This window comes from Myxocyprinus asiaticus, chromosome 4 (genome assembly GCF_019703515.2).
Source record: "Myxocyprinus asiaticus isolate MX2 ecotype Aquarium Trade chromosome 4, UBuf_Myxa_2, whole genome shotgun sequence".
NCBI lineage: Eukaryota > Metazoa > Chordata > Actinopteri > Cypriniformes > Catostomidae > Myxocyprinus > Myxocyprinus asiaticus.
The window spans coordinates 46,712,160-46,736,475 of NC_059347.1; the positions used below are offsets into that span (position 1 = coordinate 46,712,160).

At 37.7% G+C, this 24,316-nt stretch overlaps 2 protein-coding genes and 1 long non-coding RNA gene across 11 annotated transcripts in view; 2 read left to right on the forward strand and 1 right to left on the reverse strand.

The window, feature by feature from the left end:
* Positions 1 to 1,607: 1,607 nt before the first annotated feature.
* Positions 1,608 to 15,945, forward strand: LOC127438836 (non-POU domain-containing octamer-binding protein-like). 4 transcript variants are annotated; one of them, XM_051694754.1, is made up of 11 exons: positions 1,680 to 1,728; positions 2,359 to 2,425; positions 3,743 to 3,881; positions 4,237 to 4,430; positions 11,417 to 11,718; positions 11,812 to 11,907; positions 13,139 to 13,335; positions 13,639 to 13,823; positions 13,927 to 13,957; positions 15,205 to 15,278; positions 15,358 to 15,945. In XM_051694754.1, the coding sequence occupies exons 3-11, from the start codon at positions 3,743 to 3,745 to the stop codon at positions 15,451 to 15,453; spliced, it is 1,314 nt and encodes a 437-aa protein (XP_051550714.1). In that variant the 5' UTR covers positions 1,680 to 1,728; positions 2,359 to 2,425; the 3' UTR covers positions 15,454 to 15,945. The 4 variants fall into 4 exon arrangements, with proteins under 4 accessions (XP_051550706.1, XP_051550721.1, XP_051550714.1 ...); XM_051694746.1 differs by lacking the exon at positions 2,359 to 2,425 and having other exon boundaries at positions 1,608 to 1,728; XM_051694761.1 differs by lacking the exon at positions 2,359 to 2,425 and having other exon boundaries at positions 1,608 to 1,728; positions 15,361 to 15,945.
* A 143-nt stretch (positions 15,946 to 16,088) lies between these two features.
* Positions 16,089 to 21,717, reverse strand: LOC127439003 (uncharacterized). The gene is made up of 4 exons (XR_007896840.1): positions 21,308 to 21,717; positions 21,113 to 21,192; positions 20,969 to 21,014; positions 16,089 to 17,294 (listed from the first exon to the last, which is right to left on the reverse strand). It is a non-coding gene; the product is annotated as an uncharacterized LOC127439003 (long non-coding RNA).
* Positions 21,718 to 22,904: 1,187 nt separating this feature from the next.
* The window catches only part of LOC127438747 (apoptosis-inducing factor 1, mitochondrial-like), a 28,231-nt gene continuing 26,819 nt past the window's right edge, over positions 22,905 to 24,316 (forward strand). For 4 of the 6 annotated variants that reach the window (XM_051694574.1, XM_051694577.1, XM_051694585.1 and 1 more), the window contains exon 1: positions 22,905 to 23,113. In XM_051694574.1, coding sequence (XP_051550534.1) covers positions 23,026 to 23,113 — 88 coding nt within the window. In that variant the 5' untranslated portion in view covers positions 22,905 to 23,025. The remainder of the gene's footprint in view (positions 23,114 to 24,316) is intronic. The other 2 variants (XM_051694604.1, XM_051694613.1) reach the window with 1 other exon arrangement.

Below are 24,316 nucleotides of genomic sequence, written 5' to 3' on the forward strand. Positions count from 1 at the left end.
CAGGTTCTTGGGCTTTACCATCTCACAGGACCTGAAGTGAGAGACTTACATTGACTTCATTGTGAAAAAGTCCCAACAGAGGTTGTACTTCCTTTGCCAGCTGAGGAAGTTCAAGCTGCCACAGGTGCTGCTGATACAGTTCTACTCAGCAGACACTGAGTCTGTCCTCTGCACTTCTATAACTGTCTGGTTTGGTTCAGCTACCAAGTCAGACATCAGAAGACTTCAAAGGATAGTCCAGACTGCTGAGCGGATTATTGGTTCTCACCTTCCCAACCTTCAAATACTGTACACCTCCAGAGTGAGGAAATGGGCTGGAAAATCGCTTTGGACCCCATTCACCCAGTACACTATCTTTTCGAACTGTTGCCTTCTGGCCAGTGCTACAGAGCACTGAACACCAGAACAGTCAGTCACAAGAACAGTTTCTTCCCTCAGGCCATTCACCTTATGAACAGTTAAAACTGCCCCCAATAGTCTCCACTGTGGCAATACAATCATGTGCATATTCAACTATTCATTCATATTTATATTCATTTATATTTATTTGACATATCCTACCTCTTCTGCACAATAAATTAAATCACCTTGCACATAACTGTATATCTGTATATAACATATTAGAACAACAATATTGCCCTACTGTAGTTTCCCTATATTTATCTGTTGTATCTTATTTTGTATTCTTATTTCACTGTTTACGTATATACACTAGCATTCAAAAGTTTTGGGTCACTTACTCATTCTTTATTTTTCACATTTTAGAATAATAGTAAAGTCATCAAAACTATGGAATAACATAAATGGAACTATGGGAATAATGTTGTGACTAAACAAAATCCAAAATAAATTAAAACTGTGTTATATTTTAGCATCTTCAAAGTGGCCACACTTTGCCTAGATTTTGCAGAATTGTACTCTTGGAATTTTCTCAACCAACTTCTTGATGTATCACCCTGGGATGCTTTTTAAACAGTATTGAAGGAGTTCCCATCTATATGCTGGGCACTTAGTGGCTGCTTTTCTTAATTATTCGGTCCAAGTCGTCCATTTAAAAAAAAAAAAAAAAAAAAAATTAAATTAAATTTTAGTTTTTGTAATTAAATAAATGAATATATTGGCACAATTACATTTTTGCCTACAAAACTAATTTCAAACATTTAAGCATACGCCTTCAGATCAAAAGGTTTTTAAGATCATGAGAAACATTTCAGGCAAGTGACCCCAAACTTTTGAACGGTAGTGTATGTGTATATGTATATTTCAAATGTTTGTATGTATATGTTGTATGTGTATATTTTTTGTATTCTCTTTGCACTAGAAGCTTCTGTCACCATGACAAATTCATTGTGTGTGTATGCATACTTGAAAATAAAGCTTATTCTGATTGCGCTTCCTGTGTTCAACACTGGTCGGCGCCATCACTTTTCAACGCACGCCGCTCACTAACTTGTCTTACGTCATTTCCTACCTCATTTCCAGCCAATGGAATCCAAGCAAATGGTTTGAAACTGACGGAAACCAATTAAACGGCCGTAAAATGTGTACGTCATATTATTGATGTAAAACTGACCAATAGAAACTGTAAAGAGCACGCCGAAAAATCCAACCTTAGCCAATGAGCGGTTAGAGCAGGCAGCAGGTTGAGGTGTAAGGTGTCCCTCCCCTCTCCTCTTTGTGATCAACGTTGCGTGTGTTACTGGAGCGGATTAAACAATTGTATCAAAGGTAATTAGACGCTCGCATTTCGTTTATAATTACTGTACACTATGCATGCTTTTAATTTAGCTTCAGTGTGCTTGTGTGTATCAGCTAGAGATCAGTCTCTCCTGTTCGCTACGTGGATGAGCGGTCCGGCTAAAGCTTTGCTAAAAAACCCACGCAAATTGATGAAGAAATCAGATAATTGATAAAAACATATAACAAATTACTCTCATGCATTAAGGAATAAGACAATTAATGAAATAGATCAGACGTTTTACAATCCAGACACTATAGTACACTCGTTAATGACGAAATGACACCGTTATTGAAAACAAAGACATCAGATTGCATTCACAGTCACTCGACGTGAACAAGTCTACTAAACAACACACATTTAATTAAATAACACATTAGTGAAATAATCAGACCATTAATTCAAATGCATAACAATAATTACTCGTCAACAGAAAAAAAAATCACTCATATGCAATATGAACACTTTGGTCTAATTCATTCATACATTATTAAATAAATCAAACACAATTTCTGTTAGTGTATGTGTGATATGGCTGATATTGCTGGAATTCATATCAAACAAGCTCTTTTGTGATCTGTTTGTTATCTAATCAAATTCACCGTGATTATTTTTTTCAGCTATTTGGACTGATTGCAGTCTCCTGTTCATCTATGTGGTTCATTGTGTTCCAGATGTTGATTGAGGGTATAATAAATGTGCACTATTAAAAAGTCAGTGGTGTAAAGGTGCTCTGTGTGAAACTAAATGTGGATCCAGCAACAACATTATTGGATTGTAGGGCTGCAGCTAATGATTATTTTGATAATCTACTAATCTAACGATTGTTAGAACGACTATTCGGGCGATTATTAGCTCTTAACCGACTATTCAGCTTATGCCTCGATTTAAAAAGTTGTATTAAACGTCCTTAATAACAATAAAGAGGTCAAAATCATCTTAAAAATACCTCTAAATGACATTCACTGAATTAAAGGGGAAACATACTTGGATTGGATTTTTAATTCATAAAAATAAAAGAACAGCAAAAAAATAATATTGTTATCAAGTGTTTTTGTCTTGTTTTCCATTTAAAATGATCTAAAAATCCTTAAAACAAGAAACATTTACTTCAGAAGCAACATATGAGATATGTAGACTCTTTCAGAGATTGTATCTTGAATATAAGTGTATTTTTTCACTTGCTCATACTTCTGCCAGTGCAGTAAAGACAAAATATACTTTTATTCGAGATATATTCTCTGAAAACAAGTCTAAATATCTTATGTATCTTCTCAGATAAATGTATCTTATCGCCAATTTTCTTTACGATAAGATACACACCGTGACACATACAGTATATTATGATTCACTATGTCGCGAGCCATCATGTTATAATCTTATCTGCAGCAAGCGCGCGCCCTTGATGAGCGTCTCCGCGTGACAGTTTATCAGCCGGGAGAAGTTTGAAACTCTCTCGCGCTGTTTTTCACGCGGCGACTCAGAGTTTGTGCTTATTTATACCAACCGCTTCCTTATTATTTGAAGTTTAATAAAGGATGCATTAAATACTGTATATAACGCCAGAGTGTTTCCTTTTTAGATGCTCTGACAGGCAAGTTTTGCTCAAGCCGAATGTCAGGTACGGCTCCGCTTTATTTCACATCACAACGGCACTGCTTCTGTATTTACTTATTTTGCATCTTTGTATTATAATTCCCTCATACTTTGCGAGCTACATCACCTTAATCTGTTTGGAAAATTTGGAGTGCGTGTGGACTGAGCTGCTCTCCTCAATCTGCTCTTCTGCGTTTTCATTAGCATTTCAAAAGATCTCATGTTACGTTAAATGAGATCAAACGACTATTTGACAACGAAAAATGTTGTCGATAATGCCAAATAATCGTTTCAGCGCTATTGGATTGTAATACATAATTGATTGAGTGCTTTTTGATGGTTTACATTTCATTCTCTTGCGACATTGTGGATGTTTTGCACTGGTGATTCATGTTGTTTCTTTAATAGATGCAGGGCAACAGAGGACCACGGCCAGAGCAGCAGAACCACCGACAGCAGCCCAACCCCCAGCAGGAACAGCAAGGGAAGCCATCAGGAGCCGACAGCAATGGCCAGCACACTGATGCTGCAGACCAGAGTAGCCCAAGTAAGCAACAAACAAGAGTGTCTGTGGTTTAATCAATTGTGGTTCACAATAGCAATCAAAGTCTTATGTGGTTGTTCTCTATTTTGCTTATTAGCTTGGATGCAACACTTAACAGCATACAGTAAGTTCAGTAATAAATGTAACCGCTAAAGAATGACCAGCAGAGGCATTGTGTTTTATGTAGCCAAGTAGGAGCTTTTGCTGTCTAAAAGCCTTTAAGAGCTCGGTATTTGTGTTATAATGTTGTATGGTGTGGTTTGCCTTGGTTTGTAGAGCATTTAGAGTACATAATTAGCAAGTCTGCCAATCTGGCTTAATATTGCTCATTAATGTGTTGGAACTTTTTCTCCTGCAGATGCTGCTTTCACTATAGACCTGCAGAACTTCAGGAAGCCAGGAGAGAAGACCTACACGCAGAGAAGCAGACTGTTTGTTGGGAACCTGCCTACGGGAACTACAGAGGAGGATGTGGAGAAACTCTTCTCCAAATATGGAAAACCTTCTGAGATCTTCATCAATAAGGACAGGGGATTTGGCTTTATCAGATTGGTGAGTTCGACCATTCAGCAGTTTAAAATGGTACTAAATCAGGAGAGAGTGACTGGTTGTACACAAAAACAAAACGACTGATATGATACAGCATATTCATAATCCTCCTTTTAATTTTTTTTTGCATTTTGTCACACGCAAAATCTTTTTTATTATTAAAGGGATAGTTCACCCAAAAATTAAAATTCTCTCAGAATTTCCTCACCCTCATGCCATCCCAGATATGTTTGACTTTATTTCTTCAGCAGAACACAAAGATTTTTAGAAGAATATGTCAGCTCTGTAGGTCCATACAATGCAAGTGAATGGTGTTCAGACCTTTGTTGCTCCAAAAATGCAAAAAAAAAAAAAAATGCAGCATAAAAGTGATCCATAAGACTCCAGTGGTTAAATCCATATTTTCTGATCCAATCCAACCGGGTGCCTACTGTAATTTAAAAACCTGGAAATGTCTAGGAAATTTTAATATGTGATTTTACAGGCCTGGAAAAGTTATGGAAATTGATAGTCTGAAATTCATGGAAATATAACTAGTGTATACTGTATAATAGAGCTGTCTATATATATATATATATATATATATATATATATATATATATATATATATATATATTTAAATTGCGATTAATCTCGTGATTTTCTCAGTTAATCGTGATTAATCTCAGATTTTAAAAGTGCTGAAATTCAACTCTGTCAGCCCTCTACGATCATGTTGGAGAGAGTCGTCATTGGCTAGTAAATTTTTAGTTTTTACTCACCAGACATTTTACGACATGTAAGCATAATGAAACAAAAAAATATATTAAGCAAACTGAGAGAGGGGCCTCATCATATATATTCATGCAATATAGGATATTGTAATTTTTTTTTTTTGATTTTGCTTTGTTGAATCACATTTTAGCTTTTTAAAAATCTACAAATTTCACATTCTATCAATTTATATGATGTCATGAAATCGCATTTTTAATAATAATACAAGCTGTTGTCACTGTTTGAAATTTGGTACACTTTTAACAAAACAATTCACAAGGTAGCGACCTAATAATGAAAATTAGGGATCACGATTGTGAAATTTGGCTGACAATTAATTGTCAATCAAATAATTGCGATTATGACGATTAATTGCCTGTTTTAGGGCTATGATGATTAATTGTCTGTTTTAGGTGTTTCATGAACATGATGATTAATTACCATACAAACTCACTATGTGCGCTTCATGCAGTCATTTAAGTCATTTATATAAATTTAGCTTGGGTCATATAATAAAATAAGGGTGTATGATTTCCTTTTCAGGCTTCAAAAACGTATAAATGACAGTCAAATATAAAAGTATAAAATTTAAAATAATATTTTAATTATCAAAATATGTCTAAGTAACTAAAATATATCTCTTATTTGTCTCATTTACTTTTGATCCATTGGACTTCTTCAATGTTTTGTTTTGTTTTGCTTCTTTTGTAACCCAGCCAACCTGTATACCTATTATATTATATACAACAGTTAGTTCCGGTCCTCGAATCTGATTGGACGGGAGATGTTCCATGAGCATTGATGGTCTGACACCATCAGCACTCGGACGCTTCACTGTGTGTATCACTCCGCTTGTGATTGTGCCGTTCTAAACTAATGTGTAAGAGCAGTGCAGATGTGTTTAGAGCTACAGTTTGTCTTTTTTTTTTTACATATGTTAGCCAGCAGGTGGTAGCAAAATAATTTTTATGTGTAATATGAGCCAGTTGGTGACGTGAATTGAATTCGCGTCTGCCACTGTTTACATACAACAGTGCTCCTTGATCGCTACTACACTACTAAAGCTAGGAAATAGTTTGAAACGGCTTTAAACGAACAACTTCAGCATTTACGGCTCATCACAGCTGAGAGACACAACAGACTGATTGATTACAGAACTCAAGGAGCTTACCTCTTACCGTAGTTTCCACATTGGATACATACTGTTTAAAATGGCGGAGGACATTGCGGTTTCTATAGTGATCGACTCTTGCGCACCGGCTACCGCAAAATAGGGAGAAATACCCCCGCTTGGACGGCTATTTTACCACTGAGAAAGCTGATCTTCAGAAAGCTGACAGCATCTCTGCTTGGGAGTGGCAACAGGTGATTACACACGCTCCGTCTCTCTCTCTCTCACACACACACACACACACACACATCCTTCCTTGTTTATCCAGTAACTTGTTAGAAACAGCACAAGCCATGTACTATTTCTGAAGTGACATTTTTGAATTACTAATGAAGGCTTGGACGCATCATTTTGTTTGAACCAGCAACGGCAGATTCTGATCCACCACGTAATAAAGTAGTTCCATGCACAAATGCGTTTTTATGACCGTACTCAGTTTTTCCTAATTTTTTTAAAATGTACTTGTTCATTGAACTGTTGTATATAAGCCATAACACAATTGTGCTATATGGCCCTAAATCAGCACTGCTGTGATTTGGCCGCAGGCCGAGTGCCGTAGGTAATCACAGCAGTGCTGATTTAGGGCCATATCGTACTCTTGCACATGTGATGTTGCTTAAATATTATGCAATAGTAAAATATTTCTGCCTTAAATTCTTCACTTACACCCATTAACTTTAAGGCTCTCTGATTAACTCACAAGCCCTTATTTCTCGTGAAGGAAGACTTTGAGATTCTTGCATTTTATCATCTCCACAGAAATAGAGCAGGGCATCTCCTCTGTCTCACTGTGTGTTATTAACACTGTGAATAAACCCACAATAACCACGTACATTTGCCATTACATGACCATTAAGTGAAACTAAAGCGCTTTGCGTTCACAAAATTAATACGTTAATACCTTGTTTATATTTTTGCGGGAGTTTGGCGCAAGCCTCTGTAGACGGCATGCACATCAGAGCACCTGAGATGTGGTTCATCTTCACACACTCTCAAGAGAGCTGCTCTTGTGACGTCTGCGGTGTGGTTCCCTGAGATGCTCGGAGTTCAGCTGAATGAGACACGTGCTTTTTCCTGCGCGCTCATGAGACAGAATGCAGGGAAAGACGAGGCTGAATCCAGCTTCTTAATCAACTGCTTTTTATTCAGTAAAAGGGCCTCGGTGCTTCGAGACTACACAGCTCTATCACTGGTGAGTGAAATGTTAATATTTACTTGCCAGTGGCTAATAACAGATGTTTTTTGGTCGCATAGTGCGAAATTTACTCGCAAGGTAGAGGGGCTGTCTATATATACTTATTTCCTGTCAAAATGCATTTATTTCCTTCTTCGGAAAGAACAACACAATATAACAGAACAATATGTACATTTTCCAAACTCCACAGTACAGACAGATGCACTGAAATAGTAACATTAAACATTTACCATAGTCTAAGTGGGATGTTGACTGATTGATAGAACTACTATTCATTGCGCATTAAATCCCTTAAACTCTTATCCTCCACAATATTTATCATCATCATCAGGTAGGGCTGAAACGATTAGTCGACAATAAAAAATTGACAATTTTCTTGACATAGTCATTTGATCTCATTTAAAGGTGCTATATGTAAGATTGACAACGAGCATTTGAAATGGGTACTGCAGTCCAAATTCAAAATATTGGAGAGTTGTCTGCACTGCCCCAGACTCAAAGCTCATGCGGGTTGCCAGAATGTTGACACGCAAATTAGCCAACTCAGCATCTGTTTTAAAGGATTTCTGGGCTTTAAGCTGTCTCCATCTTCCAAAGGCATCTCCAATATTTATCCTTGTTTTACTACGCTTCTGTTCATGATGGTTTTTAGACAGATGGCGAGGCTTTTTATGTCAGGTGGAATCTGTTATCTCTGATCCAGTTCGTTTGCTGGCTTCCATGGCTGTAGCACACAGTGTTGTTTGCCTGCAAACTTGTTCAAATCTGGCAACCCGGTGGTGTCAATATACTATTGGTTAGTGGGCAGTGGGCGGAATCACACAGGCCAAAACATTAACAGAAATTCCAGCCCGGAATGCAAATTTCAAAGTAGAATATATTGGCTGTAGCATTGTTATCGGAGAAGCCAGTATTTCAACTTAGCACGTTTCATAATTCTCTAATGACATATTATGTTCATTTTATGATTTAGTACAGTAAAAATATTACATATAGCACCTTTAACACAGCATGAGATGTTTTGAAACGCTAATGATGATGTGGGAGAGCAGCACTTCAGCTCACGCTTGATCAAGGAGAGGAAGAAAGAACAGCTCAGGCCAGACGCACTCCTAACAGATTAAGGTGATGTAGATTGCAAAGTATGTGGGAATTATAATACAAAAATGATAAATAAATACAGAAGCAGTGCCGTTGTGAAGTGAAGAGACTGTCCTTGCTGCAGACTGTAGTGCGATTTAATCCACTATGTAGTCGATAGTTTTTAATGTGCATGCACACAGCTATATTATAATAGATTTTCTTTACAATATTGTATTATTTAGTGTTGTCAGTGTGGCATATAGCCTATACGCAATTTAGTTTGACAGGTTATATTAGTCTAGTTCCTACTAAAAGTTAATAGTTTAACTACTGGCGATAGACATCTGTGTCTGTATAAGCTTTAATGCTTAAATTCATCCATATAACAAATGTTATTTTCTCTCCAGCAGCTTCAGAGTGTGGTGTTTATTTGAAATACTATGCATTGTTTTGTATATTATCTCCACGAAACTACTTGTGCCGTTTTGTAATCGACCATTGCAGGATGCATAAAGATAAACATTGTCTTTTTATTCTTGTCATCTTTAATATATAAGACATGTTATACTACAATAAGATTTAATCGCAAATCAAAGAAGAAATAGGGCTGTATATGTTCTCGAAACAGAATCAAACGAATAAAAAAAAAAACATATAGTTATCATCCATTCCAAACAAATTCACTCCAAATAGTCAGCACCTCTATTCTTTAGTAGACTGCAATCCCCAAAGCTCAAAAGTAATTAATACGTTAAACTATACTATTAACATAAAAAAAAGTTTAAGGAAATACAGTCATTATTGCACTCTTTCTTTTTATTTACACAACGCTACATACTGTACATGCTGAATAAAATGTTTGCTTTAATAACATCCAGTATATCATGGCTCCGAACATTTTACATCTATTAAAACATGGATTTAATCCACTGTCATTGCACTATATTCCGCAGTGAGGACCTCTTGGTACCTGGTGTTCTGCTTGAGCAAAACTTGCCTGTCAGAGTGTCTAAAAAGGAAACACCCTGGCGTTATATACTGTATTTAATGCATCCTTTATTAAATTTCAAATAATAAGGAAACGGGTTGTATAAATGAGCACAAACTGCGAAACTGGCATTTCTCTGTGCGGTCAGAGCCGCTTATAGGAGTCGCATGAAAAACCGCGAGAGAGAGTTTCAAACTTCTTCCAGCTGATACACTGTCTCGCGTGGAGATGCTCATCTTTGGCACGCATATGCTACAGCTAGATTATAATGTGATTGCTTGTGATGTAGTGAATCATAATACACTGCCTGGCCAAAAAAAAAGTTGTCTTTGGATTTAAATAATGGTTAAGCTCTGGGGTTGCTTCAGTTGGTCAGGTCTAGGCTCAGCAACATTATGCGGCAATAAAATGAAGTCAGCTGAGTACCTGAATGTACTGAATGACCAGGTTATTCCATCAATTGATTTTTTTTCTTCCCTGAAGGCACAGGCATATTCCAGGATGACAATGCCTAAAGTCATCGGGCTCAAATTGTGAAAGAGTGGTTCAGGGAGCATGAGGAATCATTTTCACACATGAATTGGCCACCACAGAGTCCTGACCTTAACCTCATTGAAAGTCTTTGGGATGTGCTGGAGAAGACTTTACGGATTGGTTCGACTCTCCCGTCGTGAAAAAATACTTATATACAAAATACACTTATATTCAAGATACATTCTCTGAAAAAGTCTAAATATCTCATATGTTGCTTCTGAAGTAAATGTTTCTTGTTTTAGGGATTTTTAAATCATTTTAAATGGAAAACAAGACAAAACACTTGATAACAATAGGATTTTTCTGCTGTGAATTTATGAATTAAACAATACAAATCCAAGTATTTTTCCCCCTTTAATTCAGTGAATGTCATTTAGAGGTATTATTAAAAGATGATTTTGTCCTCTATTGTTAGTAAGCATGTTTAATACAACCTTTTAAGTCGAGGCACAAGCTGAATAGTCGGTTAAGAGCTAATGATTAATCATTGCAATAATTGCCCGAATAGTTGAATAATAATTCTAATAATCGTTAGTTGCAGCCCTATCATCAGGCTGTCTTTTCACTTTGAATATGGAATGCACATGATTTGTTGAAGGGCAGCAAGCGCAGATTCCGAGTCCAATGTCTCTGATTTCATGACGACATACATCAATCACTGTCATTGTTTTACTGCATGATAATAAATCGTGAAAAAGGCAAAAAAGACAAGCGCGAACAAATCCGTGCACTGTTTCTCTCAGATGCTGTTGAAATTTAATCAAAGCACAAACAACATTTAGAGAACAATAATGCATTGTTTTAGTGGAGTAACTGTTGGCTGAGCTTCAAATGTGTGTGCTTCTCATCAGTGTCACTGCATGTTGATATCAGACATACTGAAGAAAATCCATTAAGTTCTCATGCTTGTGTATGTTTTCCGATTAGATGTTTTTTTTTCCCTTTAAAGCCGCTCATAACCGGCAAAGTTTACACTCTTGTTTTAGCGCAGTAGTTGATTGACAGATGAGGGGTGGTGCTGTCTGGTATTCAGGACTGATTACTGTTTAAACCTCAAATGCGATGTGGTTTTATGCGATTTTTGTGATCTGATCACAAAACGTTTTAGGACCCCGTTTAGACCTGTATTTAGCACTGACTACTTTTGACTGGATTACCCGAAACGCATCTTAATACCAGATGTAAATAGTGTCTATGTAGCCTGTATAGTTTTAGTTTAACAATTGAAACATTTTATTAACCATAGCATTCCACTTTGTTTTTAGGAAACGAAGACACTTGCGGACATTGCAAAGGCAGAACTGGATGACACGCTCTTCCGCGGTCGCCAGATCCGCGTGCGTTTTGCCACGCACGGTGCTGCACTGGCGGTTAAGAATCTGCCACAGTTTGTGTCGAACGAGCTCCTGGAGGAGGCCTTCTCCATGTTCGGCCCGATCGAACGGGCCATTGTCATTGTCGATGATCGTGGTAGGCCTACTGGGAAGGGCATTGTGGAGTTTGCCAACAAACCATCTGCCAGGAAAGCTCTGGACCGCTGTGCCGATGGAGCCTTTCTTCTTACTACGTGAGTTAGCCTGTCTGCTACACGTTTAGGGATTACTTGTACAGTGTAAATTGAAGTTGGTTATCTAAGTCTATCTTTCTTCCCCAAACTCAGATTTCCCAGGCCTATTACTGTTGAGCCAATGGAACAGCTGGATGAGGATGAGGGGCTTCCTGAGAAACTTATTAACAAAAACCCACTATTCCACAAGTGAGTTTCTCATGTTCTTGTATACAGTATATATAAGTGATAATATTCAGTGAGTCGCTCATTATCGCAAAATAAACCACAACGAAAGGGTCATGTCTTGATAGATAAAGGGGTTTATTTTGCAAAAATGACCAGCTGACTGTGATGCACACATACTTGTCCGTTTAGCCTATTAATTCGCTTTGTGACAGAATTTGATTTAAAGAGTTTGAATTATTTTATTATAAGAGGAATAAAGCTAGCTTAGCTATTTAAAAAAACAGTTGCCTGGATGATTGTCAGTAACCGATTTAAGGGATAGTTCACCCAAAAATTAATTCTCTCATTATTTACTCACCTTTATGTCATCCCAGATGTGTATGACTTTCTTTCTTCTGCAGAACACAAATGAAGATTTTTAGAAGAATATCAACTCTCTAAGTCCATACAATGCAAATGAATCACATAAAGGAAACATAAAAGTAATCCAAATGACTCCAGTGGTTAAATCTATATATTCAGAAGCGATATGATGTGTGAGTGAGAAACAGAACAATAATTAATTCCTTTTTTTTATCTAAATCTCCATTTTCACATTCACTTTGTGAATACATATACAGTCCTACTTCTTTGATTTGGGATTAAATCTTATTGTAGTATAACATGTCTTATATACTAAAGATGACGAAGATGTGAAAGTGAAACTAAACAGGCACCACATGTGACTTTAAGATGTAAAATTGAAAGTGGAGATTTAGAGTAAAAAAAGGACTTAAATATTGATCTTTATCTCACCCATACCTAATATATCACTTCTGCAGATATGGATTTAAACAGTGGAGTCATATGGATTACTTTTATGTTTCCTTTGTGATTTTTGGAGCTACTTAGGTCTGATCACCATTCACTTACGTTGTATGGACCTACAGAGCTGAAATATTCTTCTAAAAATGTTAATTTATGTTCTGCTGAAGAAAGTCACACACATCTGGGATGGCATGAGGGTGAGTAAATGATGAGAATTTAAATTTTTGAGTGTACTATCCCTTTAAAAGCTGTTACATATACAAATTTGACTATAGAGTTCTGTGATGTGACCAATCAGAATCAAGTATTCCAAAACGCTGTGTAATAATGGTCTAAAACATAACTCTACTTGCTGATTCAAAATTAAACCTCTGTCTCTGTCTTTTTGCTTTTTTCAACTCATTCTCTGTTTTACTCTTTCTTTGTATCTGTCTTTATCTGTCAGGGAGCGTGAGCAGCCACCCCGTTTTGCCCAGCCAGGCTCATTTGAGTATGAGTATGCGATGCGCTGGAAGGCTCTGATGGAGATGGAGAAGCAGCAGTACGAGCAGGTGGACCGGAACATCAAAGAAGCTCAAGAGAAACTGGAGGCAGAAATGGAAGCAGCACGACACGAGCACCAAGTCATGCTGATGAGACAAGGTGATCACACAAACGTGCACACGCATTACTCTTTAAAGGGATAGTCCATCTAAAGATGGAGTTTGATCATTTTCAGATATTTTCGAAGTTGACTAATTGGCTTAAACTGTTAATTAAGATGATTTTGGTTTACCTGATTTTGGTTTACCTGAGACCACTCAAACATGTTTGTTCGGGGATGTTAAGATGCATTCTTTCATTCAAATACAGCTAAACAGCATGCATTGAATGCATGTCTCAAGGTGCGTTTTTGAAAGTTGTACTATATTTAACTTGACTTGCCGGTTTATCTCGCTCTTTCAGATCTCCTGCGCAGGCAGGAGGAGTTGAGAAGAATGGAGGAGGCTCACAGCCAGGAGGTGCAGAAACGGAAGCAGATGGAGCTGCGTCAGGAGGAAGAGCGACGGAGGAGAGAGGAGGAGCTCCGCGCCCACAGTGAGGACATGATGAGGAGGCAGCAGGGACAGGGAGGCAACTTCCCTGAGAAGGTTAGTGTCCACATCACACTGCCTGTGCCACATAAATGCAGCTGTGTTTTAGAACCATTGTTTTCTGACATGTTGAAGTAATGTTGTACATTTGCTGTTTCAGAGAGATCCAGACATGAGAATGCATATGGGAGGTAAGAATAAGAACACAGTCTTTACACATCTGATAAATTTTGCAGTGAACAAACTTAACAACTTACCCTCTCACCACTGAACATTTGTAAAAACAAAAATTAAAGGAATAGTTCACCCAAAAATGGAAATTCACTTATTTACTCGTCCTCATGCCATCCCAGATGTGTATGACTTTCTTTCTTCTGCTGAACTCAAATGAAGATTTTTAGAAGAATATCTCAGCTCTGTAGGTCCATACAATGCAAGTGAATGGGTGCCAAAATGTTGAAGCTCCAAAATCCACATAAGGGCAGCATAAAAGTACTCCAGACGCCTCTGGTGGTTAAATCCATATCTTCTGAAGCTATATGGTAGGTGTGGGTGAGAAACAGTTCAATATTTAATTCCTTTTTCTTTCACTTTCACTTTCTCCTTCTTCGGTTTTTGGTGATTCACAGTCTTTGTGCATAACGCCCCCTACTGGGCAGTGAGGAGAATATATGACCAAAGAATTACTTAAATATTGATCTGTTTCTCACCCACACCTATGAGTGTATCCTGTCTGAACATGTGGATTTAACCACTGGAGTCATATGAATTACTTTTATGCTCTGTGTGGATTTTGGAGCCTCAATTTTGCCACACGTTCACTTGCATTGTATGGGCCTACAGTGATGAACTATTCTTCTAAAAATCTTAATTTGTGTTCTTCAGAAGAAAGAAAGTCATAGACATCTGGGATACCAGGAGGGTGAGTAAATAATGAGATAATTTTCATTTTTGGGTGAACTATCCCTTTAACACAATTTAAAGGAATAGTTCACCCAAAAATGAAAATTCTCTCATCATTTACTCACTCTCATGGCATCCTAGATGTGTATGACTTTTCTACTGCTGAACACACACGAAGATTTTTAGAACAATATTTCAGCTCTGTAAGTCCACACAATGCAAGTGAATGGTGACAAACTTTGAAGCTCTTAAAAGCACATAAAGGCAACATGTAATTAATCCATAAGACTCTTTGGGTGAACTATCCCTTCAAAGCAATTACCCAGGTGTCACGCCAAATATATGTAGAATCCTGTTCTTTTATTCTAATCAATAAATTTAGTAGAAATTGATGGTCTTTTCTTCCTTAATTGGTCTTTTTGTTTTAGTTTTCCAATGTGTAATGCTAGAGAATTCTTTTGTCAATATAATTTTTTTAAATGTAGGATCCATTTTGAGTTTAACACTATTTTTGTTTTCTCTCTTGGGGTTAAAGGTCAAGGAATGGCCAGGAACCCGATGGGTGGAAATCCCACTGCAGCAGGAGCTACCAGCTTGGCTTCCAACGAGGTACAGATCATTCTCATCCACACAATTTTCAGTACATTATGCAGAGGATACAGTACAAGCTCCATTCTCTCTTTTACAGCAGGGGTCGGCCAGTAATCCAGGTGGTCTGCCTCTTCCCTTCCCTCGTCCTGGACCTCCTGTCGACTTTGGCACCAACAAACGCCGCAGATTCTGAGACCATCGGCCAAACGTTTTTTTGTTTTTTTGTTTTTTTTTACACACTGTAAGATATTTTTAAGTGCAGACTGTGGGTTTGTAGAGCCTGATAATGCATTTCACAAATGGGATTTGTGTTGGCAAAATATGTTTTAAACTTAGGCTAACATATACATTTTAATTTACTCCCTAAGATTTCCCATCTCCAGGAGTCTTAAGGGATCTTTTCCAGACACTCATCAAGCGCAGTTCTGGTATAATAGATCCTTTTGCAAATGATTCCTTACTGAAGCATTTCCACTTCATGATGAGGGTTTATCTGTGCTATGGAAACAGCCCAAGTGTGGACATTCAGCTTTGTATAGTACTATTTTCTCCATTTTATTTTCTTCTGTTTTGTATTTCACCAAGCAGTGACCTATTTCTATTTTAGAGATTAGCTTTTGTCTGTCCTCTGAAACACCTGCATTTCTAGACATCTTTAAATAAATTCAGAACTACATGTTACTCAGTCCTGTGTTGCTGACAGTGTTCTTGGATAAAATTTCAGCCACATGTTTTGCAATTTGTGATTCTTTAAAGGGTACGACAGGGCTAAAGGCATACCTTAAGGAAAATTTGCTTTTTGCTGGTCACAAAATGCATCGAGATTAAAAAAGAGTTCCTTTTATCTAATATTAATAGAGCAACATCATTTCTGTGAAAATAAATAACAGAAGGTTGTTTTGATTAAAATTCAGTTTTTAAAAAAAGGTAGCGAGGGGGCCTTTTTTCCATGCTTTAGCCCCGTTGTACCCTACATGAAAGCTGTTACACAAACTATTATTATCAATAATCAAAAAATAATGGATATCGGTTATTAACAGAAATAATTAAATAATTTTGAATTAACATTTTGGTAATGTTACAAAAAGTTTCCATTCGTTAACATTAGTTAATGGAGTGGGTATCACGAACACCTATTAACAATGTGTTTTTTACAGCATTTATAAATCTTTGTTGATAAATACAATTGTTCAATGTTCATAGTGCATTAAGTAATGTTAACTAATACAACTGATTTTTAAAATGTATGAGTATTTGTTTTAATTAACATTAAGATGAATAAATGCGGTAAAAGTGTTGTTCATTGTTCGTTCATGGAAACTAATGGAAGCTTATTGTAAAGTGTTACCAAAATTTCCATGTAATGGAACATATAATGTTGAAGAAAATGAACAGTTAATGCTTAATTTTTTGATTCAGCCTATTGAATTGGTAGACGACTGGTGAAGTGCTGAAGTAGTCATATCGAGAGTGGACTAGAGGATTTTGTGAACCTGTGCATATCCCATCCTGGATTTTGAAATATGAATGAAGAGGTGTTTGAGGACTGAATTAAGCAATGCATATCACACATAGGTCCACAGACAGCACCCTGTCTTGTTCTATGAGGCAAAATATCAAAATACTAATGAGATAGATTATATGTGTTAATCTGCATTAAGGTGTTTAAAACAAAGTAATGAGACCTTGGAAGCTTTATTAAGCCATGATGTGGATAACATTCGCTGTTTTGGTAATATAAAAATATTTATTAGTTTTATGTCAATAGCTTTGAATCAGATTTCAATCTGTCGAAAAGAAGAAAAACAACATAAAAGTTGTTCCGCTTGTTGTGATTTAGTTAATCAGGGAGGCCCCGAAGAAAGTGGCCTCGTGTGGAAATCTCACGGTGCTGATGTAGTGAGAGACTGTCGCCCTTTTCTAAGCGAAACAGCGCCCCCTGGTGGCTGGAATAGAGCTGTTCACCAGACCTGTCACTCTAGCAGGGAGTATCACTGGCGCTGGACAGGAGGACGCTGTCCTCTTGTACAAATCCTGCATAAAGTACACATCTTGTCTTAGGTGTGTTTCGAATTGAACCTGAGAGAAAACGAAGTAAATTCCATCTTGTGGCACCGCTATCTCTCTGTCAGGACTGAGGTGCATTAAACCCTCCTGACTGGTTTGGCCACTCATGTTATTATCCCACTGAGTATGATTCAGTGCAGGAATACTGTCTGCTGAATAAACTGTTTAAGCAAATATTGTGATCATTATGCATTCTTGCTAAATGTATTGTTTAAACTGTTGTTACGTTAAAGGGATAGTTCACCCAAAAATGAAAATTCAGTCATTGTTTACTCACCCCTGTGTTGTAATAAACCCTTATGACTTTCTTTTTCTTAACACAAAGGGAGAAATTGTGGAAAAAATGTTGAGCTCAGTGATGTCTATGGCAGTTTATGACTACCTCCTTCAAGCTTCATAAAGGACGCAAAAGTATAATTCAGAAGTCTAATGCCACTCATGCCTTGTTTTGAAGGCGTATGATAAGGTTTGGTGAGAAACAAACCGAAATCTAATGTCTGAAGGGTTTGAAGTTGACAAGGAAATGCATTTTCCCAGCCTTGTTTGTTTGAACCGGAGTACTTGGAAATCAAACAGAGAGATGGAAAAGGCTGATGCAGCCACACATACTCAGAAGCTAGTCAGGCGGATATGTCTGTCACGTCTTCTCCATTCTGAACTGGTGTGTACAGGTGCATCTCAATAAATTAGAATGTCGTGGAAAAGTTCATTTATTTCAGTAATTCAACTCAAATTGTGAAACTCGTGTATTAAATAAATTCAATGCACACAGACTGAAGTAGTTTAAGTCTTTGGTTCTTTTAATTGTGATGATTTTGGCTCACATTTAACAAAAACCCACCAATTCACTATCTCAAAAAATTAGAATACATCATAAGACCAATAAAAAAAACATTTTTAGTGAATTGTTGGCCTTCTGGAAAGTATGTTCATTTACTGTATATGTACTCAATACTTGGTAGGGGCTCCTTTTGCTTTAATTACTGCCTCAATTCGGCGTGGCATGGAGGTGATCAGTTTGTGGCACTGCTGAGGTGGTATGGAAGCCCAGGTTTCTTTGACAGGGGCCTTCAGCTCATCTGCATTTTTTGGTCTCATGTTTCTCATTTTCCTCTTGACATACCCCATAGATTCTCTATGGGGTTCAGGTCTGGTGAGTTTGCTGGCCAGTCAAGCACACCAACACCATGGTCATTTAACCAACTTTTGGTGCTTTTGGCAGTGTGGGCAGGTGCCAAATCCTGCTGGAAAATGAAATCAGCATCTTTAAAAAGCTGGTCAGCAGAAGGAAGCATGAAGTGCTCCAAAATTTCTTGGTAAACGGGTGCAGTGACTTTGGTTTTCAAAAAACACAATGGACCAACACCAGCAGATGACATTGCACCCCAAATCATCACAGACTGTAGAAACTTAACACTGGACTTCAAGCAACTTGGGCTATGAGCTTCTCCACCCTTCCTCCAGACTCTAGGACCTTGGTTTCCAAATGAAATACAAAACTTGCTCTCATCTGAAAAGAGGACTTTGGACCACTGGGCAACAGTCCAGTTCTTCTTCTCCTTAGCCCAGGTAAGACGCCTTTGACGTTGTCTGTGGTTCAGGAGTGGCTTAACAAGAGGAATACGACAACTGTAGCCAAATTCCTTGACACGTCTGTGTGTGGTGGCTCTTGATGCCTTGACACCAGCCTCAGTCCATTCCTTGTGAAGTTCACCCAAATTCTTGAATCGATTTTGCTTGACAATCCTCATAAGGCTGCGGTTCTCTCGGTTGGTTGTGCATCTTTTTCTTCCACACTTTTTCCTTCCACTCAACTTTCTGTTAACATGCTTGGATACAGCACTCTGTGAACAGCCAGCTTCTTTGGCAATGAATGTTTGTGGCTTACCCTCCTTGTGAAGGGAGTCAATGATTGTCTTCTGGACAACTGTCAGATCAGCAGTCTTCCCCATGATTGTGTAGCTTAGTGAACCAAACTGAGAGACCATTTTGAAGGCTCAGGAAACCTTTGCAGGTGTTTTGAGTTGATTAGCTGATTGGCATGTCACCATATTCTAATTTTTTGAGATAGTGAATTGGTGGGTTTTTGTTAAATGTGAGCCAAAATCATCACAATTAAAAGAACCAAAGACTTAAACTACTTCAGTCTGTGTGCATTGAATTTATTTAATACACGAGTTTCACAATTTGAGTTGAATTACTGAAATAAATGAACTTTTCCACGACATTCTAATTTATTGAGATGCACCTGTATATGTGACAACTCAGAAGACAGCGAGACCTCAGCAGAACAGTTGGTAGGTGTGACATCCTCTGCTGATCAGACATTATTTAGCAGAGATGGGTCCAATTGGAATGCCCAACCAAGGAGCACTCATGCCCAATGGTCAACGGATGTAGAAAGGGAGTCCCACCTTACAGGTAAAAGAGCCAATCACCTTTTATATACAGACATTGCCTGTCAATCAACTCGAGAACACGCATGCGCATTGGCAAAACAAGCTGGTAAAATTATGTTTTTCAGCATAATCCGAGGTAAAGAAGCACAATTTATGATACCACCGTTGTTTGATTTTACTGTTGATTTGAAATGTGTTGTTTAAACTTAAGCTTGACAAACCATTTTTGAGATTTCGGTGTTCCCCCATTCAAGCTGATAGGAGCTGCACTGTCATGGCTGGAAATAGCCTCCCAGGAGCATTCCAAAGATGGCTGCCAGTGGACTGTCTTGCTAGAAAGACTTTGGCGCAAACAGAATCCAAGCGATCGACAGAATGTCCCATCACTTGTCATGGCTGGTTAAGACAAAAATTCTTGATTAACATGGAAAAGATACCCTTTATCCCGTGTTGTGTCGCGTCTGGTTAGACTGTGATTGCCTTCAGCCTCTTCCACCTCTCTCTGTTTGATTTCCGAGTATTCCAGTTCAAACAAATACGGCTAGGCGTAGAAATGCATCTCCTCATTGACTTCAAACTTTTCAGACATGTTTTGTAAGTTCTGTATTCTGGTTTGTGTTTTCTGTTGTTAATATCGCTGGTGGTGTGGTTGAAGATAAATAAAGCGGTTTCTCACTTATATGTCCCATCTCACGAGAGGGGCTGTGTATTCTGTTGCTCTTGTGCACTCTCATGAAACCACACAGGAGAACAATGGTTGGTCAAGAGTTTCACTAAATAATACATTAGATTTCAGTTTGTTTCTCACCAAACCTTATCATATGCCTTCAGAACAAGGCATGAGTCGCATACAATGATTTATTAGACTTCTGAATTATACTTTTGCATCCTTTATGAAGCTTGAAGTGGTAGTCACCATAAACTGCCATTGTATGACATCTCTGAGCTCAATTTTTTTTTTTTTTTTGACAATTTCTCCCTTTGTGTTAAGAAAAAGAAAGTCATATGGGGTTACAACGACACAGGGAAGAGTAAACAATGTCTGAATTTTCATTTTAAGGTGAACTATCCCTTTAAGAAATATCTTCTTACCATTTTTCTGCAGCCCCTGAAACTGTTTAAGTTTTGCCCCGTATAGTGCACCGCTGGTTTGAAAAACACACTTCACCTCATTGCAATGCAAGACAATCAAATAAAAGCAGCACAACTTGCAAAGCAAACATAAAAACACATTTAGCCTACCTAATAAAGTCTCCAATACAGAATGTTGTATGTCCAGCAACAGTCTCTGTTCAAAATAGAATTTCGACTCTCAAAATAAAGCCTCATAACTATATTTATTCAATATAAAAATGTTTTCATATTTTGAAGCAGTGTTTTAAATACCTGCTGTGCACTTCGTTTCAGTTCTTGATCAAGCAAGTCACAACTTGCGATTCCTGCTTGTCCCGTCGGTTGGTTGAGATCTAACAGGAGAACAGTTTATTACTACACGAATGCTGATACATCTCCTATTTTCTTTCACCTACGGAAAACAGTGCATGTTTGATGAGAAGTTATGATTAAACCTTTTTAACTCACTCTGTGAATATCCTCGGAAAAGTCGTAAAGCCGTGATAAATATCTCCGTGCTTAATATTAAAGTCACAGTGAAGAACAATATATGCTGTCCTCTTGCGTTTTTGTTTTCAGATGAGTTTTCGTCCAGTTGGCCGTAAATGGGGCTGTTTGGGAGGTTTGATGTAATGTTCTGGTAGTGTTTTACAGAATATTCGCATGACAGAAAGAGAAAGTAGCCTTTCCTCTCTCGCTGATATCCTGACGAAGTCAAAGGTTTGTGCACTGTTTAGCTTTCTTCTGCAATGTGAGTTTGTTTTCCTCGCTGGAAATTCCCCCGGTCAAGGCACAGCCCAGCTCAGGAGATCTGCAACATCTACGACTACAGATATAACCACAATGCATGAAAATTAAGACAGCAGTTCACACCTTTTTGGAACGCCTCATTTTATCATCATCCAGAGGTAATTGTGGCAACGAGACAGGTCTAGAGACACGCGCGCACACAATCACTGATAGCTTGATATGGACAGCTTTTCTGATACAGTCATGAATAGCTTAAACTTTTATATATATATATATATATATATATATATATATATATATATATATATATATATATATATATATTTTCTGATTTATATAGAATAGTATAGAACAGAATATAATAGAATAGCTTGTCATTACTAAATTAAAAAGAGATATTGACGTTAACTGTTCTTTTTGTTAGCAGCACCCTAAAACCATTGTGCATTTATTCTGGCATTGCCAGAGGCTTACCTCAGTTTATGACTATATAAATATAAAATATTTGCAAAAATGTTGTTTATAATGTGAAAGTATATCGTTTGTGACTTGGGCAAATGTGGGGAAAGGAACTTCATTCTGTTAATATTTTTTGTTTTATAACTATTTTATGTACACAAATTATCTAAAATAATTTACAAATTTTTCGGTTCTCCTTAAGGAGAATGTAGATAATTGAAGAGTGACAGACTATAAGTCTCAAAATAAGAAATGAGTCAATACTAATAATTTGTGTCCTCCTTTATTGTTTTCATTAAGTATTTTGCTAAGTATTTTCCACCACACTGACCTCTATTTTATTTCCCCAATAATTTATTGTGTATATGTTTACATCCAAGTCAGCTCTACACACAAGTATAGGGGGTTTCTATTAAATAGAATTAGAGAAGGGGTTACCAACAGTCATTTCCTATGCAAATATTAAGGAATAAAAAAAATAACAAAAAAAAATCAACAGAATTTGAGCGTAAAATAAAAATACAATCAACAGTAGCCTATGAAAATCGTTGTAAATGTTCACCTATTTAGATGATTTATGTTTTAAAAAAATACACTTCGTCGTCAAAAATGCCAGAATATCAGTTTTCAAGCAGTAGTAGATTATGGATTTAATTATTTGTGGGTTGTTAACTGGGCGGTCACTCGTCGCATGACCTGTGGCGTCTTTAATGCGTGCCTTAACAATAGCCAATCATCGCTGGGTGACCCTAATAAGTTATAATAGGCAGAAACATGAACCAATTACAAAATAGTAGGCAAATGCTCGAGCCAATCAGTGCAGCAAAAGGGCGGGCCAAGAGCGGAGAACGGAAGCCTCTGCACGCGCTGGTCCTGAATGACCTGAGAAGGTCTCCGGCCTTGTGAGAGTACTTCACGGTGAGCGTGGCGGTGAACGTTACCGGGCTGTCGTGATCGCTGAACACAGCAGTGCTGCGATGTTTAAGTGCAAAACAGTATGGAATAAACTGGCTCCCCTGGCTCGGGTCTCATCTACTCTGTGTGTGCAGAATGCGAGGAGATCAGGCAAGTTGAGGAAAGTGGTAGAAGTCTGTGGAAGCTGTGGATCACCTGTGAACTTAGCGCTCTGTGTTTACCTCAGTCTTGCTTAAAATTGCTTATAAACATTTGCGCCATTTCGCCGGTCACACGGCAAGCTGGCCACTCGCACGGTGTCAGACCGTCCCGTCAAATGATTTATATGACATGAAAGCTATGTAAACTTAAAGGAATTGTTTGCCAAAAAATGAAAATCCTCGCATCATTTACTCACCCTCATGCCATCCCAGATCTGTATGACTTTCTTTCTTCTGCAGAACACAAATGAAGATTTTTAGAAGAATATTTCAGCTCTGTGGGGCCATACAATGAAAGGGAATACTGGCCAGAACTTTGAAACTCCATAAAATACACAAAGGCAGCATACAAGTAATCCATATATCTCTAGTGGTTAAATCAATGTCTTCTGAAGTGATATAATAGGTTTGGATGAGAAACTGAATGATATTTAAGTAATCTTTTACTATAAACCTTCACTTCCACTTTCTTCTTTTGTTTTTTGGCAATTTGCATGTTTTGTACATATCGCCACCTACTGGTCGGGGCTGGTCATAGGTGGAGATTTATAGTAAAAAAGTACTTAAATAATGGTCTGTTTCTCACCCACACCTATCATATTGCTTCAGAAAACATGGATTTAACCACTGGAATTGTATGGATTATGTCTATCCTGCCTTTTTTTTTGCAGCTTCAGAGTTTTGGCCACAATTCTCCTGCACTGAATGGACCTACAGAGATTAGATATTCTTCTAAAAAACTTTGTGTTCTGCAGAAGAGAGAAAATCAGACACATCTGGGATGGCAGGAGGGTGAGTAAATGAAGAGAGAATTTTCATTTTTGGGCCAACTATCCCTGTAATGCTCAAGTACGTAAAGTGTTTCAGTAAGTTTTGAGCCGAGATTGGTGTGGCGTTGCACTCTGCCTAGGACACGTCTGACTCTTCACACACCTGAGGCTCAGAAAACACTTTCTGAGCTGGGTGAAATGACTAAATGCCTTTTTAGCAATAAATAAATACTGCAAAATCAGTTGGATGTTTAAATAAAGCACTGAATCTGCATTTGGGGTTCTAATGTTCTAATGATATTTGGATTTGACAGATTGATAAATAAAAAAATCCTATAACAAAACTCCCAATAAAGCCCTTCCACTTTCTGAGAAAGCAAGCA